Source organism: Copadichromis virginalis, linkage group LG10 (assembly GCF_057382275.1).
Source record: "Copadichromis virginalis isolate Kocher_CV1m ecotype Utaka linkage group LG10, C_Virginalis_male_GT1.1, whole genome shotgun sequence".
NCBI classification, from domain to species: domain Eukaryota; kingdom Metazoa; phylum Chordata; class Actinopteri; order Cichliformes; family Cichlidae; genus Copadichromis; species Copadichromis virginalis.
Genome location: NC_140627.1, coordinates 15,824,408 through 15,844,386, shown reverse-complemented (window position 1 = coordinate 15,844,386; position 19,979 = coordinate 15,824,408). Strand labels below are relative to the sequence as shown.

Genomic DNA, 19,979 nt, shown 5'->3' with positions numbered 1-19,979 from the left:
CCACTACACCAGCTGGCTGCTTTGTCATTAGCAGTTGACAATTTAAGCAGTTTTTTCAACCGGATCCCAAAAAGAAAATGTGAAACCGAAGTACGAAGAAATCTTCGTGTTAGTTTAAGCAGGCCAGCACTGATGAACAAGAGCATACCCGACAATAATCAGTCCTTAATCTACTTGTACCAAGACAGTAAGACAGTCCTTCTGACTGCCAAGCACTCACACTTAATGAAGCCGCTGCTCGTTATGCTCCGACCTGGCGCTGCTGTTATTAGCTTAGTCACGTTATTTCCACTCTATTTGCCTTGTGCATTATGTGTAACCTATATCTAAGTGATGTGTCTGCTCTGTCCTTGGTGCATTGTTCTCCCTGCTGAATCCAGAGAAGCTGGATTTAATGGGGATCAGGACAGGCGGCTAGAAAGAGTTTATAAGCAATTACGGAATAAATGGTCTTATATTGTGTGACGTCAGTGTCTCTGACAGAAGTAAACTCAGCTGTATGAGCTGGGGTATTAACCCCGAAGAAAATCGGCCTCCCTCACGTCTGTGTGACTTAAATATCAGACTGCTGCCTGTTTAATCACGTCTCCTCCTAACTCTCGTTGCGTAAGGGGAAAGCATTTCTCTTATTTTAAGGCTCACAGCACATCAGTTGCTTTTTTTATGAGACGGCTCAGTTCATTAAAAATTTCTGAGACCTGGCTGAAATTGGGCATTAACCCATAATTTGCTGCTTTACCTAAACATCTAGTACCAAGTACATGATCTTTACTCGCTTGCTGAAGATAATCAATGTGACAGGTGCAGGTCAGACTTAAAGCACTTAAAAAATGCAGAAGAGGGGATGAAAACCAGCTCCAAACTGTGTTTCAGGAATGAACATGAGATGCATCTGTTTCTTATGCATATCAGTGCTACATTCTCAAAGGGGTTCCCACAGGAATCTATAAATGCATATGCTCTGCACAGCACAACCTACCAGCTGAAAGTTTCTCCTTCAAACACCCTACAACAGGAGAATCAATATCAGTGCGAGGGGTAATTTTCTATACGCAGAACATGCTCTGCTTAAAGGGTTGCGCTACCTAAGGAGGGTCGGATAGTATTTCCAGTTTGCTGCTGAAGCTGAGGTCAAGCTGTACTCACATCTTTCAGACAGCCCATGAAGTTGTTGCTGACCGGGGAGCCTGGCAGGTCAGCTGTGTTTAGGCTGCCCCCTATGTAGAAGAGATCATCAGAGCCCAGCATGGTGTTGTCCTCCTGGGTGTAGCCAGTGGTGGTGAGAATCCCGTCCACCAAAATCGTCACCTACAGGGATAAAAATCCCAGCACGTTAGGAAAATAAAATCCAAGATTTTTAAACCAAGTGGAAAGAACCGGCCTAATTATTTCATGCTTCATTTCTTGATTTGAAATAAGCATGTCGTAATGTTGGCTCTTGAAGGCAATTACAAGAACAGCTTTGAAAGGTTCACTAATCTCAACTGATCCCCATTTCTGATAAACCAGCATGATCGTAGCGAAGTCAACGTATGATAAATGTGGGCTCCGCTGATATTTTGGCTCCAAAGCAATTTGCGATGCTACAGTTATTTTGAGATTAAAGGTAACAGGATGGCAAGCTACATTTACTCGAATATTGGCACCATCAAAGCAAGAGATTTCTCCTATCAATGTCGTCAGTAAACAGGGAAGAAAACGAATGACTGAACAGGGATATAGAAGTAAAAATGATATGCTTGTTGCCATGACAATAAGCCTACAGTAACAAGTATTTCTGCACAAATGAAACAGCTCCCACTTAGGGGTAATAAGTGAAAACAGTTACCATTTCTATTGTTGGGAGCATTATTCCATTTCATTTCAGGAAATTCTACAGTAGAAAGCAATTTCTTTGTATATTGCACTGCATATAATAAATATCACAAAATGCATAAACAAACAAAATAAAGTGTTGAGCATGCATGGTCACAGATTCAGTTAATTGTTCCGATGTCTCATGCTACACACAATATTCCTGAGTGGAAGGACACTGTGCATAAAATCCTTCAGTCAGATCATTAGCTTGGAAAATACCACAGATCATGCACTGTTTTCACATAGGGAGAGGATGCAAAGAGCAAAAGCCAGTACAAATCTCTATCCACTAGCTTCAGGTTATACTTGTAGGCGATCAGTCAGCAGGGCAAAATCAAAAAACAATACCCAAACAACCTAGGAAAACAGAATAAAAAATTAAGGATCAACAAGAGTAGAGTAAGGCAAAGGATTCACAACATGAATAAATGGCTATAATGCATTGCTACAAATGAGTTCAATGATGATCTGTAATGTACTACTAGAGGATGTAATTAGCTAACGGGGAACAGGTGGTGCAGAAAACTGGTGGGAAGGAAACAAAGTGTGGAAGGAAAACTAAGAACCAAGGATTACAAAAAGCTAAAAGGAAAAAAAAAAAACAGGAAATGAGAGAGATGAGAGAGAGGGAACTATTTTCCAAATTCTCAAGTAAACACCCACAGGGGAAAATAAGCATTATAAAATGTGGAATCATTTCTAGCTTCGCTTAAAAAATCATTTAAAATGTTTGACTTGTGACCCTTGCATCTCGAGAATGAGTTAACTATGTAAAAAGAACCGTGTCTATTTTTATGAATATCATAAGAGGATGAGAGACAGCATGGTATGTTTAGGCGTCAGGTCAATAAAATGAGGTTCTGCCTTTCCATTTGCTGCTACTGGCAGGTATTGATTTCTATCTATCTGGTACTGAAGCCTTGAGTATCTTTGCCTCGGACCTTGGACAATGAGAAGGCTTGACTGAGGGTTGATGAAACTGCACATGAAGAAATTTCAGAAAAATGTGTTTCATGTCTGGGAAGTGATTGATCTTGCTTTCTTGTTCACTCCAAAATGTCTACAGAAGCATGGCCGATGTCTAAGATGGTGGTGACACCCACCTACTTTACTGGCATTTGAATATCTGAGGTGAGGGATCGGTGCGTTCAAAGGTAATTACTGATTTAGGTCATTATTAATTAGAAGAACACACTGGGAGAATATACAGGCTCCAGACCTGGATGGCACACTTTGAAGCTGACCTTTTATCATTAATTTTGCCAGCATTTCGACATCGCCGGTGTTATGTAGTGCTTATTAAATGGTAATATATATTTATGACTGTCAGTGTAGCTCAGGAGGTTTTCAAAAGAGTATTCATGCGGTACAACAACAGATAATCAGCAAGCATGTTAGTGAGTTCTGTGTTCTGAGCATGCCAGTAAATAGGTGGATGCATCGATAACAAGGGTTGAAAGGCAGAGAAAATGAGCACCAACGAGTTTGCCCAAAACAGACTACACAAAAGGCAGATGGAGAGAGAGAGATAGTAATAGGAGGAATTCTAGAGTGAAAAGCACCACCGGATCTAATAAAATGTTTCCACCAGCACTCTCGTGGGAGTTACAGTTCCTCCTATCTACATGTCAGTGAGCTAACTTATCTGAGGGGAAAGCAATTTACACAGGGATCAAATGCATGCCTGAAAGCATAAGTGACGTTGTAAGCATTCGGCTTGCCGCTCTTCTGGAAGCCAGGCTAAGGAAATAGAAGTGGAGGAGGATGCACGCTTATATGCAGGTTAACGTGACAGGTTTAGAATATACTGGCGATGATGAGATGGTTAGATACAAAATGAGTTCTTCTTTAGAAAAGAAATCTAACATTTATATGCACTGCATGAGTCCCACTCATCTTGGGGAATATATTTAGTCTGGTGATAGTTCAAGTAAATTTACAGAGCGATCGCTTTGTGGGGAACAGAAAAGCTAGCGCCGCCTTTCCCTTTAGAAGCTCAGCTTTCTTAGGGTTTCAGTATTGTACTGAACTCAGTTAGCTAAGATAATGGTAACAGCGACATTAATGCCATTGTCCAATGTATCTGACTAATACAGAGCATACTGGAGCATATTGGTCAGATATGTGAGAGCACAATTTAGGGTGGATGCATTCTTAGCTTACGCTTAGCTTAAAGTGAAGACATAACAGATTAGCTGGAGAAACATAACTGACAGCTAAATAACCATAAACACAGCTAGAAGAGAGTGAATGATCATTATATTATCTGTCACTGCTCTGTGTGTAAATACACTGAACTGCTACTTCATTAGGCGCAGCCATTCATCTGCTCGTCAATGAATGGCTACAGTAACAAGTGTTAATAAGTTGCAGCCAATCATATGGCAGCAACTCAGTGCATTCAGGCATGTAGACATGGTCAAGATGACCTGCTAAAGTTCAAACTGCGCACCAGAATGGGGAAGTAAAGGTGGTTTAAGTGACCGAATGTAGCATGCCTGTTGGTGCCAGATGGGCTGGTCAGGAAATGGACCTACTTTTGTGTCTTGGGTTTACCAAGAAGGATTAGAAAAAGAAAAAACAACTCTGAGTGCATGCCAAAGCTTGAAGCAGAGGGCTACAGCAGCAGAAGACGACCACACCTGTGCCTTAGCTTTCAGCTAAGAACAGGAAAACAAAGCTCAAGAAAAGTGGACAATAGAAGATTGGAAAAATCTTGCCCAGTCTGATGAGTCTGCTGTCTACTGCAACATTTAGATGGTAGGATCAGACAAACAACATGAAAACATAGATCCATCCTGCCATGTATCAATAGTTCAGGCTGCTGGTGGTATAATGATATGAGGAATGTTTTCTTGGCACATTGTTACCCCTTTAGTACTATCATTTAAACACCACAGCCTACCAGACCAGCGGTCCCCAACCTTTTTTGCGCCACGGACCGGTTTATGCCCGACATTATTTTCACGGACCGGCCTTTAAGGTGTCGCGGATAAATACAACAAAATAAAACTAGTACCGGTACTGAAAAAAAGAAGATTTATTCATAACACACGTGAAAAGACCCAGGAAAACCGAGTTAACGATAAAAACGATAACAAAATAACGCTGAAAACCGATAAAAACCCTGAAAACCATACATTTCAACTCTCGCGGCCCGGTACCAAACGACTCACGGACCGGTACCGCTCCGAGGCCCGGGGGTTGGGGACTGCTGTACCAGAGCATTGTTGCTGACCATGCCTACCCCATTATGACCACAATGTACCCATCTTCTGATTTGATGCCCAGCAGGAAAATACACCATGTCACAAAGCTCAAATCATCTCAAACTGTTTTTTTAAACATGTCAATGAGTTCACTGTACTCAAATGGCCTCGACGGCGGCAGATCTCAATCCAACGGAGCACCTTTGGGACGTGCTGGCACGCGAGATTCGCCTCATGGATGTGCAGCTGACAAAATGAGCTTGTTATCATGTCAATATGGAACAAAATCTCTGAGGAATGTCTCCAGCTGACAAGTTTACAACCACCAAATGAGCACTTTTGCAGTCATTATACTGTTTCTTTCTTCTTCTTTTTTTTACAGGAATTGACGAGCGAGGAGTGGCTCTGACTGTGAAACCCTGTAAGGCCGCTTACTTGTCAATCAAAAGGTAATCAGACCAAAATCAAATCTTGCTTTATTTTCTGTCAGCACTTCAAGGGCATTTCCATTCGTCATTAGGACTCCTAAACACCTAATTATACTCATCTTATGAATCTTTTTTCTTCTTCACTAGTTTGTCTCTCTGCAGTTTGTTGCTGCAGTTATGAGCAACAAGGTTGTTGCAGTGGTGACAATGCAAAAAAAAAGAAAAGAAAAAGGTAAATTTGTGAGACCTAAAGAAATGAGTAATTATGTGTGGGCTTGTTCCTGCAAGCAACCACTTTACATTACACTCACTCCCACTTATTCAGTGTCCATACAAAAAAAAGTGCAGCTGTAAGGTATTATATGAGGAGACTAATAGAATAGCAGAATGATGCAGTCAAAGAAGAATGCCAGTGGGGTAACATTTAATGTAACGGACACATCCTTGCAGTAAATTAGACTGGGAATTCAGTCCCTTGTCCTGACTGCTAATGATATGAAACCTTAAGGCCGAGTTGTACTTGGCTGGAGTACAATAGGTACAGCAGTACATGGTTGGACACGTGCACTGGCTGTATTCATTATTTAAGCACTGCTTTCTCTCGCAAGTCCCCATATACTGCTGCAATGTTACATCAGTGGCTAAAGCTGCAAAAAATATATTTTTGCACTCTCCGTTCAAGAGTTGGTAATGAACAGGCTCCTGATATCATCACTACTGTGGGACGAATGAATAGGATGAATAATGAGTTAAGTTTTTATTACAAAAAAGGTATTAAAAGTATATATATGACAATCTTGTGGGTGCAAGAAGGAATCAATTCTCTGAATTAAGAAAAAGAGTGATTTCTAGAAATGCAATCTAGGGGCAATGACCTAATAGACGCTTGCAATATCAGGATAGGGAATGTGGCAGCAGAAGCATTCAACAGAATCCAACACAGTATTTATTTACTGGCAGTTCACACTGCCGGAGGTTAATAGCAGCCTATCTAAACTCTATTTGCAAAGGACTGCCATTTCCTGCAGCTCATAAGAATCAGATCCAAATCTTTTTTATATTAATAAGCTGAAAGATACACTTTAAATACTGTTACAATACTGTGTACAGTGACTGATTTCTCATTATCTCACACAGATCGCTTGCAGACTGCAATTATATTGACTTCTGCGTAAATACAATCTACACATTTTACAAAAAACTGCAACTTTCTTAAGCAGAATACAAAATCATAAGTAATGGATGTATACACACCTGACGGAGGTTGCGCGTCACACGAACATCATGCCATATATTGTCATTAAACCTCCCACTGGTTGGTTCCACCAGGGCTTCAAAAGCGCCAGAGCCCAGGTTGATGACCAGCCACAGAGCGCCATTCCTCAGAGACAGGTTGACATAGTCAGCTGATTTCCCCGTGTGAAGCAGCAAGGCGTTCCTCTGCAGCGTCCGGAAGGACAGCGTGATCTCGTCCAGGTTACTCTGAATGGGAGTCTGGGATAGGTTGTAGCTGAAGAACTCATTGCCTTTAAAGGTGGCCACTGACTCCTCCTGCCCTGAGAGTCAAAGAGAAACAGCTTAGATAATTGTTCCTCTCATCCAGCTTAACCTTTACTTATCTACTGGGTGCATTCACTACTTTAGTTTGCTAAAATAGAGGAGGCTTGGTGGGTGATATTAGAGGCTAAAATGAGCGGAAAATGCAGCGTGCCGTATTGCTTCGGAAACATTTCACTAAGACCCACTTGAACAGACCATGTGTGTATTTTGTAAAGCTATTGAAACGTTACAAAGTCACTGTACAGTCAGATGAACAAGTGTACATTTTCAGCGTGCTGTTTCCATAGTAAAGTATAAGTCTTTATGTCTTTTTCTTTTTATTAACATATGTAGGGAAAAAAAGGCAGCTATGAAGTGATCCTTACTGACAAGTACTTTCATTGTAGTCAAAGCCTAATGAATTGTATTCATCTTTCATAAGACCGACATAAAAACACACTAGAGCTACAGCATTACACCACATCCTCAGCTGAGAAAGGTCCTGATCAAGACGTGTGCACTTTTTACCATCATTTGAGAAGAATTTGCTAAAAAAAAATTATTATACAACGACAGCCGCTTTATCCTTTATTCAGCAGGGTTTTTTTTTTTAAATGCCAATATCAACGTGTAAGGCTTGGCTAAACATTTAATTCACACTCACATTCCAGGGAATGTCCGCTAGGTAATGCACACAGTGAAATATACAGAAGGGAACTTCACCAACTGTTCAGAGGGAAGCAGATGGAGCTTGATTAAAGATGTTGTTTTTGTATTTGTCAATGTTTCTTAGAATTCCACATGTTAGCAATTTTTCTCAAGCAACCCCATCAATGTATCCTTGATGGCAAACATCACACGGCACGTCAATAATAAATCATTCTTGACAGCTTACAGCTCATTCAACAGTTATGCTGCTAATACACCTTCCACAAGGTGACAGTTTTGAGTTTGTTTTTTTATTTTTTTATTTTTTTTCTCAATTCACGACCTCACAGGCAGCCCTACTGCACACGAAATTAGAAAGAATCACTGAATTTTGTTTCGCTTCATAATTCACGAAGGCCTTCCGCGCACGCACAACCTTTAACCATCAAATTTTAAGTTTAGTTTTTCTGATATTGAACCAAAGTTTTGCTTTGACACAGGGAGTAACACTAACAACTTTACAACACATAGTACTGCTGCTGTCCTTTGCTCTTTATGAGCTACTAAGCAAGCTGTTTCAAGCTAGAAGGATAAGCTGACCCTTTAGTTGATGCTTGTTTGTTTGCACAGCAAATGTCAGCTTTGGTACTCAGGGGCCAATTTAAGGCTGCAGGATGAGCAGTCCTGTTAGTCTGTATTGTTTGTGCAGTGTAGTCGCTCAACTCTTGAGCACACAGCTACTCGTTGAGCTACTGGCGCGGAGCATGAATGCAAACTTCCTCATTTGGCTGACGTTTAAGGTGTAAAGTAGAACCAAGTGGAGCCAATAGTGACAGTTACAACTACAGGGAAATTATAGCACTTGAACTAAAAATGCCTTTGTGTCATTTTTCATTCTAAATACAGAAGGATTTATCATAAGAGATAAACCTTAATGACAAGAAGATTTGCATCTAAGCTGTGCACATTCTACAGAACGCAATCTGCCTAATAGGCTTCCTGTCATTCTGTGATGAAGATGTCCCCAGCATGACCCTGAATCTGTCTTGAAGGTCTTTCTTGAAATGGGAGGGGTAGACGGCCTATAGCTCTGCTTTTCAGCTCTCCTAGAAGGTGTCCTACTGTCTGCAGCAATAATGTTTACCACTCTGTAAAAAAAGAAAAGAAAAAAGGAACAAGAAAAAAAGAAATAGTAGCTTTGTTTTGTCTGACACCAGACAGACTTTGGCACTAACTCCGAAGAAAAATCTTCAAAGACCCTAGCTGCAGTCAGTACGCCAGCTAAAAGATGCTGCTGGAGCAGTTTAGCACTTTATGCATGTTATAGCTATACGAGGGTGGGGCGTCGGAGAGTGAGGGGGTGGATGGGCCGTCCACCCTCTTGGATTCAGCTATAAGACCACTGTGCTGAACCACGTCTCGATGTAAATGGAAACACATCAATGAAAAAAGGAGGCTCAGCAGAAAATAACAGCAGCACCGACAATCTCTACATGCCTCTCCTGCTTCTCATCTCATTGTGGCACGCGCCACCTTGCCCCCACTCCCGTCTTACTATACACCATTCAATCTACTTGCAGCCCAAGGTTTTGAAATAAATTCCCTCTAAATTCAGGATACAAATACAAGCGAGTCCTTCTAGAAGGACACTGCTCATGGCCAATCCAATGAAGCGTGCAGCTACAAAATATGGAGAGCGAAAGCATCCTGGATGTTACTATAACACCGGATAACTCTAAGACAGTCAGTGTAAGATTTATTTATAATTCTGCTGCTGGGAGCTATACGTAAGCTCCTGATGGCCATACCATGAGGTGAGAAAAAGGGTTCAGCCACCAGGTGAGAAGACTGTTACTATTAGACAAATTCCACCACTCACGCTGCTCATTAATATTAAGGTTTACAGCAGATTAATTTCAAAATGATGCAAAGCCGGGGGCACAGATGCAGCTGGTAACGTTTGTCTGTGGCTCAGAGGCGGGGACTGGGTTATCAGGCAGAATGCGAGCAGGCTGTGGGGCAGCTGCTGACCACTGGTGTGTAGCTCTGTAGGTGGTCATCAAGCTACACCTGTGCCTGAATAATCTCATCTGGGTGCACACGCTGGCGAAGGAGTGTGGGAGTGAAATATTCACAAGCTGCCGCTTCTCAATTTCCAGAAGTCTGCATATTTGTGGCAAAACAAATAGAGACTAAGTCTGAGAGCGCTCGCTCAAGTATGCGCCCCGGGGCTGAAGGTGGAACACAGTTAATAACAAATGTTTGTTATAACATGAGATGGTTGAATAAAGCGCTGATGTCTCATGTATTTCCCATGAGGTCAGGCGTGCAGCGCTCTGTGTTGCAGCTGTAACTGTGCTTTGCTTGAGCATTGAGGGTTATTTCTGCAAATCTCGATTCCACAATCAATTACCAACTTCTTCTTCATTTAAATGCGTGAAATTGAACAATTACGTTTAGGCTTCATTTCATGACAAATCGCACTGTGGTTGGCTTCAGGACACACTTACTGTATGATGTACTATATGCTTTATATAACAGCATTTTTCTAATACAGCAGAGATGATTAATCTTTGTACGATTGAGGACGTAGTGGCGTACAGTATATTCACCCACACTGTTCTGTCAGAATATCCATTGATTACAGCACAAGCTTAAACTGAACATTATGTTTTTGGTCTTATAAAGACTAATTGCTACTAGTGGCTACCAAAAAGATTTAGACCCTAATCTGTAATGTCACAGTCATGCTCGGCTTCAATCTGCATCATTTATATATGGTGAAAAACCTCATTCTGTGAAGCATTCTCATCTCCTGTAAATGATCTTGGTATAATTGTTATTTGTTCACATATGCGTGACAAAATGCGGATGCTGCCACACCCTCTTTTATTCCATCTTCACCGAGCGGGAGAGTGAAAGATGACATACGCAGCTATTTCAGTTCACGGCTGCACATTATTCATAATCAAGGATAATTGGGTTGAAAATAAAAAATCATTAGTACAGAAGCTGCGATGATAACCCGACACCACTGTTCTTTCTGGTCAGATGAGCAATTTTTCCCGAGGAACTGGGACAGTGGAAAATACTGTGTGGTCAACATGAGGGGGTCAGAAAAGCCAAGTACGTTATAGACAACACTGATCTCCATGGAGACAGGATGATGAAGTTTATCTAAATCTCACAGCGTGTGGAGGAAATGCAAAAGCCTCACCACAGCAGAGTACATCCACCCTTTTTCAAAGTGCCTATATTCCAAGTATGCCTTGCAGAAAATGTTTTACGCTTTATTTTAATTCAGTTTTAAAATCATACAATTATATTCAGTATTTTCATCACCTGTAAATGAGCTGGTATAATTGTTATTTGTTCACATAGGCATGACACAATGTTACTGCTTTTTTTATTTTCCAACCAGAGGACCACAGTGGTACCTCTCCCTGAAAAAATATCCTCCATTAGGAAAAAAAAATCCCACAACCTTCCAACAATGTTTTGTTTTGTTTTAAAATCTCCCACTGATCTACAATCCAGTGATAACACGTCTGAGACATCAGTGCAACAGAAAGAAAATTCAATTATGCACACAACAACCTTAAGAATGAAAATAAAGGCAAACTAAGTCCTCACATAATATGTCTGTCTAAACACCTACATAAATAAACTCCCTTCTCTGCAGACCTTCACATTTGTAAGATGAGATACCTTTATATATATAAATGTATTTTTTGTTATTACTGACACCTGTTTCCTTTGAAAACACCATGAAACCAAATGAGCATAAATGCATTACCTTGGCGAATAACTGCAGAGGTCAAAGGTGATGTTCCAGTAGCTCAGTCAGTGGTCAGGACAAGGGTTTGACGGACAAAAATTGTTATGAATAGTGAGCATAACATGAGAGGAAGCAAAAAACGAATAGGCAAGTATATGACAAAAGAGGAGAGGAAATATTAGTGCAGCACAGTTAACTAAAATGATTTCAGGGGAAGGGAAATGTGATCAGGTGGTTGGGAAGGAAAAGCAAACCAATAGACCCCATACCTTGGCGGTTTAACATCAGGTGCGCCAGACCTTGAGGGAAAGAACAGAAAAAAGGATACGAAAACAGGAAGTTCATAAAGAGGTTCGGGAGAACAAAAGCATTGTCACAATGTTGGACTGCAGTTTGTGACAGACATCCTGGGGAAGGTACGGATGTCAAAGTTCAAATTAAAATATAAAGGGGAAATCAAACTAAAAACAGACAAACATCTCAAGGGAGGAAAGGGAAGGCAAGGAGAGAAAAAAACATCTTGACAGGTGCAACCCTCGCAGGTAGTTGCTCTCATAGATGCTTTTTTCTAATGGAACACATATTGTATGTTTATTTGATGCAGACAGCGTTTGAGATGTACCAGCTATACATAAAACTGCTTTGACTGTAAAGACTAAATGTTTAAAAAAAAAAGAAGAAGAAAGAAATCACCCGCGGTAATGCTAGTTCATGGATTTCTGTGATCTTTCTATCTCCTGATCTCCACTTCTCCACACGAGTATTTGGCATGTAAGTGCTCAGCCAACCCAGATGAGCCTATTTAACCTTTCAGATGGCACCATTTCATAAAAGGACAGACGAAGCACCATTCCCTATCCTTTAAATCTTTAGCGACTCTCATTCATATTTTTATTCTCACGATTTACCATCTAATGCAGCGGGGTTTGACAGTGGAGCCTGAAGTCTGTGCCCTAATGTAATAATATAAACACCAATACATCTAAGGCTGTCACACGTAACCTTTTAATTCCAAAGAAAAAAGCAATGCTGCACTCCGGTAAAGCCTCACTAAATATTAACCATCTTCTAATTTGTCAGCCAAAGACAAAAATGCCACATCACGCCTCCATATTATGGCATATGGCAGGGCAAAGGGGTTAGCCTGAATGCACTGGCTACTGTGCTGAACATATGAGCTAATTGCACTGATTAACAGTTAGTTTACTTCATGAGATCATATTATAGTACTCATAAATACTGCATGGAAATGCCTTCTAAAAGCAAATATTGAGAACAAACATTGTTTTCGTGTCACGTGCTTGTTGTGAGTGACACTGCAGTCAAAACCCTGCAGGTTAGCCTGCGTGCACTGCTCATCAAAGGTTGATCCAGTTTCAACCAGCTTAAATCTCTCAATGCATCGTGTGCTATATACTGACAGCGAAACACAGACAAACATCTCAGTAGGTCAGGCAGAAATTGCATGGCGTAGCCTAGCTCTCCTGCTTTTCCCGATATCAAAGAGTTGGGGCTGACACAATGCAACACTTCTGCTGAGCACATGAGCCCCACTGTGTGAGCCGACACAAACACCTCTCATCAGTGCATCAGCACTCTAAGACCCTTGTACAGCAAGTCTTACTCACTATTCCAGCCCCATTTCAGTCATTAGGTAAAACCTTATGAAGAGGGCAGGTTGTTCTTGCACAAATCTCGTCGCATGTCCCACTCAACAATCTTGTTAATGCTGCAACTCATGGTGTGGAATGGACATGATTACCCCTGGGAAGGTCCTTGCCTGCCAACACGTAGGCTTTTGATACAGTGTGCCACTGCAAAGCCAGTGACTGAGCCTCTGCTTAGACAGGATTCACCAGCAGCCCTGTCTGCAGAGCAGACAAAGCACTGCTGTGTGCACCCCCACTGCGGCTGTGCACTGCACATGACAGGCCAACGTACATATACATAAATGATGTCACCTCTTCTTACCCTCATCACCCCTAAGGTGATCTCATACTCAAAAGCAGTACTAAGATGTGACTAGATTAAGATCCCGTCTGCCTCTATCCTCTGCCTATCATTCTGCTATGAGCGTCACACAGCATAGATGAGCCACGGCATCAGCTTCAAGGGGCTACAAAGGAGGCTTGCATACAGTGCCATTAACTGTAACAAAGACACTGTTGTTGTAAGCCACCACTGGCTCACATAGCGGGAAGAATAAAAATCCTCTTTCCATGCTTTTGCCTTTGGTCCTCACGGACAGGAATAAGGTTCCCTTCATCCAAATAATAAGCAAATGCAGTAGAAAAGCCAAAGCTGGCAAATATCTGTCTTTCATTTATATGAAGATGAGGAAAAAGGCTTTGACGGAAGCAAATTTTGACTCACTTACTTGTTGTTGAGCTCTGGGTCAAGCAAAACTGACTCGCACCCGTGAGTAAGATGAATGAATGTTGTTGACCAGAACAGAAATACCCAAGTCAACATCATAATCTTTGAGAATATATGCATTTCCTAGGAGTTGAGTTATAAGGGGATTAGGAGTGGTGCCATTGCTTCCCTTGTACAAAGGCAGCCACCCATCGAATACGTGCATCCTGCTTGGCTGTGCCTTACATCCAAATCTCAGTGTGTGAAAATGCAGAGATAACTGGCTAATACCCTTTAGAAGGGAAAGCCTGTATGGATATAAACTATCCTTCCTACCAGTAAGCTATACACTGGAAAGTAGGCTATAAAATAAGAAACCAAGCGACTGAATATCACTTTATTAAAATGCTACTATTAGGATACTTTTAACTTGACCTCATTATACAAAAAAGGTGGAGTTTTTTGTTATTGCTGTTGTAAAAAGTACTCTGAAATCAACTCATTTACCTTGTGATGTGATGGTATTGGTCACAATACTCTACAATAGCGTGCGATTTTCTACGTCAATAGTTTACTAGTCACGTTTTTTTTTTTGTTGTTTTTTTTTTATGTGCTTACACACACCTTAACATCTGCACCTCCTGACCTCGAGTAAATCTATGATACTGAAAACATACAACCAGGAAAGCTGCTGCAGAACAACTCTTTGTGTTTTCAAGCACTCAAGAATAATGCACCTCTGGCAACATCCCAGTTAGAGCTGGCTGAAAATAAGTAATTCAGTCGGTGAATGACGAGGGTTTTTGAATCCACAGATTCCTGGAGCAGGTGAAGTTTTTTGACCTGTGCGATTTCATGTGCAAATATACCCAGCAAAAGTTTAAAGAGCGCACCTAAAAACATGCGAACAAACACTGCTACAGAAGGAAGGCCTGGTGCTTCCGAAAACGTTGTATTAACAGGCTATTCCGTGTGCACTGCTGCTGACCTTTAGACCGCTAACTCCCCTCACTCCCCTCCTCCAACACTTCAGCTCTGGATTCTTTTCATAGATTTTTTTTTTCCCACTTGTAAAAGCACATTATAATTTAAATATGTACATATATATGTTTTATATTAAATATATAAGGCTGAGAGAAACTAGCATGATTTTGAAACATTTTAGCATATGAAAAGAGCTGAATTTATGTTAGTGGGACTGCCAAAAAAACACAAAACAAAAAACATAATAGTTTTATTTCTCTGAATCATTTATAACGCGATTAACTCTGGAAATGATTCTAACAAGGTAAGCAAGGCTACCTTTGTAAGTTTAATTAAAGAAGTATAATGAAAAAACAAATGCAGATGTTGAAGGACCTCTCAGTCATTACTGTGACATTAATTAGCAAGCAACTACGAAGAAAGAACCATTTCACGAGGATTAGCATTTGCTAAATTTGTTTTTGCATGAAAAGTACAGCATTATGAAGCCTGTTGTAATGAGGGATTAGACCAAGGTCAGTGCTGCTGAAGAGATGCAAAACCCACCAGGACCGCTCGTGTCCTTTCTTTCGAAGATTTTGACGCTTGCCTTATCATCCCAGAAGCTCTCAGTGCGTCATTACTCTGTGCTTACAACTGAAAATCTGAAGAGGAAATAACACAATGATAGTGTGTTTGCACATGGCAGTGCGTGTTGCGTAAGGTTCCCCTATATGTTTGACTGATTTTGCTGCACCTTGTGAGGTGGCTATTCTTATCTCTTGTTCACAGACCTGATTTTTTTTTTGGGATGCTGCACTCTCTTGGCATCTAAGCATGCCCCACTATGGCCTTTGTCCGCACGGATCGATGGGAGGCCCACGTGCAGCATACTGTAGATGAACAACTCGGACGACTCACCTGCTGTGCCAAAAGATTTTTGCTGGCTTAAAGCATTCCTCACACAAATAAGGCTAATTCCTGCACCAGTTAAAACACAGCCAAGACCAAATATAGCATGTAGCGTACCATTTTTGTCATCTCTGGGGTAGGGGGAAGGCAATTTAGATAATGCATAGATTAGTCTATTTCTGTTGATGCAAGGCCAGCAGGGTAGAGATTTGCTGCAGAATAGTGTATGAGTGATATGAAGGAAATTTAAAAAAAAGCATCTGGTCAGTATTTCTTTTCTTCCCCCCGTCATTCTTGTTTTCATGCATTCTGCATTTGGGGATTGTCTCCATGTCAAGCTTTAATCCAATAAACACTCTGATGTGCTCTCTTTGCAGCATGTCATTTAATAATGCGTGCCTGCTTGCTGTGAGCAGAGCCATGCCATCTTTGCTAATATTAACAATGATTAATGCTCGCTTCTGCAAATTGTGCAGCGATGAATCCTGTTTTAACTGTTGGTGAAAAGTACAAACCAAGAGCCGCATAAGTTTGAAATCCTGCACTGAGAGAATCAGTAACAAATCATGTATCATATAAATACTGCATCTAATAATATACCCAGATACACCATGTATATTTAATCAACACAGGCATATGAGAAGACTGCAGATGAAGAAAATGTCATTTTTATCTTTGCTGTCATACTCCGAATGTAAGCGCCGCAAGCAGGACTTGAGAGAGTAGGTGTGTACAGGTGCACATCTCGAGTCGGTAACACTGATTTATCATGTGCAACAGTCCGGCACACCTTGTGCTGGTGTCCTGAGTCTGTTGGACTGTCCTTTCACCAGAACCAGCAGTTCCTACCGGGGATATGGATGTCTCACTCGGATGCCAACTAAACAAATCTTCCTAGCGGCTCTCAATCCTCATTTCCGTTCAGCATGTGCACCTCATTAGAAATCAGTCCTGTTTGATTACGGTGACTGACAATGCTGGCAATTCAGAGACAAGTGTCTCTTCTAAGAAAAAAAGGCACCTATGCAAAAAATACATTTCAAGCATTATCAAAATGTATTAACGTTAAGGCCGTGGCGATCAGCGCCAGAGTACATTCAACTCTAAAATGGCATCATTTTAGAGATAAACACACTTATTTACCTTAGAGATATATGGCATATAAGACTTAATAAACCTCAGAGCAGCTTTCTTGAGATATATATGCACTGCCAGGAGAGGAAAACATAGAATGTATAAATATTAAAGCAAAGCATTTCTGTACAGTTGCTTTCTCTGTGATGCAGTATATAAATGCAACCCCTATTGTGTGACACCCACGTACTCGGCGGACCTTTCTAGTCACCTTGAGCACAGTGATTATATATACAATGAGCATTCCGCACATTAGGCCCTTTTTCATCAGTGACCTTGTGACCAGTGATAGTATATCTCCGTTCAGCTTAATTTGTAGGATGTCAGAACTGCAGTCCAAACTGACAATAACAACCTGATAATAACCGAAACACACTCTCACCCACTGATGCTGCGGTAATAGCCTCTGCAAATAAGAGCATCACAGCAAACAAATTATGCTCATCATTATGCTCATTATATAACAATGCATTGTCTTACCTTCTACTTCTCTCTGGACAGCTGCAGGAGTGAATGAAAGACAGACATGTTTAATCTCGATATGAAGAATTAATCCACAGCCAGATTACTATCTGCATCTCATCAAACATTGATGGGTATGCCATGCCTTCCTCGAGCTTCTTCTTTATGTCACAGCATGCATGCTGGTGACACATGATTTACCCAGAGCCTTGAAAGTCGGTAATTTGTTCGCTCGGTATAATGATAGTATTGTATCACATCTGTGATGGATAATGTCCCATATGCGTGATCTCAGATATAGATGCCAGGATTCGTTTTAGCCACTAAGGACATCGCATGGACTCTTGGAAGAAGGCTGCGAAGCTTCTGAGCTAAGCAAACAGTCACGAGTAGCATTTATAAGAGGGACCCTAATGTGTTTTTGCAAAGTGGAAAAGATTTTAATCACTACCATTTTCTGATCTTTATACCTTAGGTAACGAGAAGTGTCTAAGCTCCTTTAAAACACTTCTTTTCTCCTTTTATTTTAAGCAGATTTTCCAAAATAAGAAAAGGGGCTCCATTTGGTGGCCCATTCAACGTGCCAGTGTTGAAAACATGCAAACAGCTATCACATTAGAAAGCTGTTATCCTTTGACTTGTGAAGATAACTGCTGAGAGAGCTGAGCTCACGCAGGCGAGCGGCTTCTAAGCGGTGCTGTAGTGTACTCTGGCCTGGATTACGGTTAAGTGGGCTTTATTGATTATCCTCAGGAGCTCAGTGAAGGTATGCACTGTATATCTGGAAGGTATGTGAAAATATGTGAACTATTTATACTTTAGACATCGCTGAACAGCTCATAGTTCTAATTGCTGACTTTGTAACTTTCATGCTTGTGGTGTTGTCACACTGTATTTTGACTTTTATCATTTACCCTTATAACTGTGTCTGCCTTAGTCAGACAATCCCTTTTTTAATCCAAAAGAAGCACAATTTAAATAAAATCTTACTGCCTTTAAGTCATGGAAACACATGGTATTTTTCTCACCTTCTTGGCAGTACCTTCCCCTGTAGCCAGTACTGATACAGTCGCAGAAAACCTCTCCCTGGTCGATGGAGCACAGGCCTTTGTTGCTGCATGGAGAATGTGTGTCACATATATACTCCAGATCATTATGGACAGCTTGACCATCCATCAGTATTGGTAGCGCTTCTCCTAGTTTCAAATTGGCAATAAAGCCCTGGAAGGGTGCCTCATATTTGACAGTGCTGGAAGTCAGGGCTGAGAGGCGCACGTCAGGTGAGATTCCCCCTACGTAGAGGTCGCTATCCACTGCCATCTCTTTTCTCTTGGACTTCACCTCAGTCGCTTTCTCCTCGTTGTCCACCACCAGCTTGGTCTCTCTGTAATTACGAGTGAGAAGGACTCTGTGCCAGCGCTGGTCGTTGATGTGGGTCTCCGTGTGCAGGGAGGCGGGTTCTGCGCAATGAATGGTAAACCGCAACTGAAGCCTCCCGTCCGCAATGAGAAGCTCCAGGAAGTCACAGTTTCCCCCGTCATCGAGATAGAGCACCAGGGCTTTGCTGATGTTGGTTTTGAGAATAAAGCTCAGCTCACCTGTTGTCTTAGCATCCCACTGGCCATAACGTGTCCACTGACCAGGAACCCCCTCATATTCCAAAGCTATTCCTGTTAGCACCAATCCAGCTAACAACAACCAGGAAGCTGCTCCTTTACTGCTGCACATGATGCTGACTATCTATTATCTAGTGTAGGCCTCTAGTTCCAATGAATCCAACAGACAGCTGTGAGGAAAAGCTATCAATATATCTAGAATTGTTTTATAACCCTACAGTTTGCAGAAATAAGAGTTTCTTTAGCCTTGACTGTCTATCCTGATTCTTTTTGCCATCTCTCCTTGGGTGACTCGTGACAGAGTGAACAGCCGAGGCACATTACAGAACACTTTGCATCTACTTTGGATTGGCTGAGAAAGAGAACAAACAGCACTGCGTGATTCCTCGTCTTCGCCATCCAGTGTCTTGGCCTCCATCCAGCACTGTTCCTGTCAGTTCTTCATGGGTTAGCTAGGCACGCGGCCTAGGTACAGCCTCCATTCTCCTCAGCATCCCAACATCCTAAGACATGAAAGAAGAGCGTGCAATGAATAATTGGAAATGCTGCACAGCACAGTCATTATGAATCACGTGGCAAATCAATTACCAAAGATAATGAAGCATCAAGAAGGGGAACATGGAGATGAAAGCAAGAGAGAATTGTCAGTGTTACGAAGAACTGAAATGCCTGCCTTTAGCTCTGGTTCACATGATCACAGGTCACTTTCACCATCTACAGCCTAGAGATTCCAGCAAAAGGCCCTCAACACATGGCTTTAGCATATAGCCCTAATCCTGGCACCCCACCTTATTCCTTAGCTTTTGGGCAGAAAGGGAAACTGAGGGTCTCACTAGTTTTCTGAGACCTGTGTTGATTTCCAATAAGCTGGTGGGAAAAAAACAACTTATAAGCCCCCCCCCCCCGCACAGATGTTCCAGCACAATCCATGGCCTCGGTAACTTCAGTGATGTTGAGCCCCTAAAGCCTTCTGCAGTCCCTAGACTCAAGCTAAGACGTTACAGCTAAAAAATACATGCAGGCTAGAGGCTGGAGAGTGCTGAAAAGGACAGGGTCTATGTTCGAAACAAACAAGCAA

The 19,979-nt window shown here is 41.5% G+C and overlaps 1 protein-coding gene across 5 annotated transcripts in view; it reads right to left on the bottom strand.

The window, feature by feature from the left end:
- The window catches only part of LOC146700110 (neurexin-2-like), a 131,409-nt gene that overhangs the window by 87,053 nt on the left and 24,377 nt on the right, over nt 1-19,979 (bottom strand). For 3 of the 5 annotated variants that reach the window (XM_085470171.1, XM_085470174.1, XM_085470173.1), the window contains exons 2-5: nt 18,314-19,404; nt 17,304-17,324; nt 6,749-7,050; nt 1,147-1,308 (exon numbers count right to left, since the gene is read on the bottom strand). In XM_085470171.1, coding sequence (XP_085326297.1) covers nt 1,147-1,308; nt 6,749-7,050; nt 17,304-17,324; nt 18,314-19,013 — 1,185 coding nt within the window. In that variant the 5' untranslated portion in view covers nt 19,014-19,404. Of the gene's footprint in view, nt 1-1,146; nt 1,309-6,748; nt 7,051-11,477; nt 11,490-11,728; nt 11,759-17,303; nt 17,325-18,313; nt 19,405-19,979 lie in introns of all 5 variants that reach the window. The other 2 variants (XM_085470175.1, XM_085470172.1) reach the window with 2 other exon arrangements.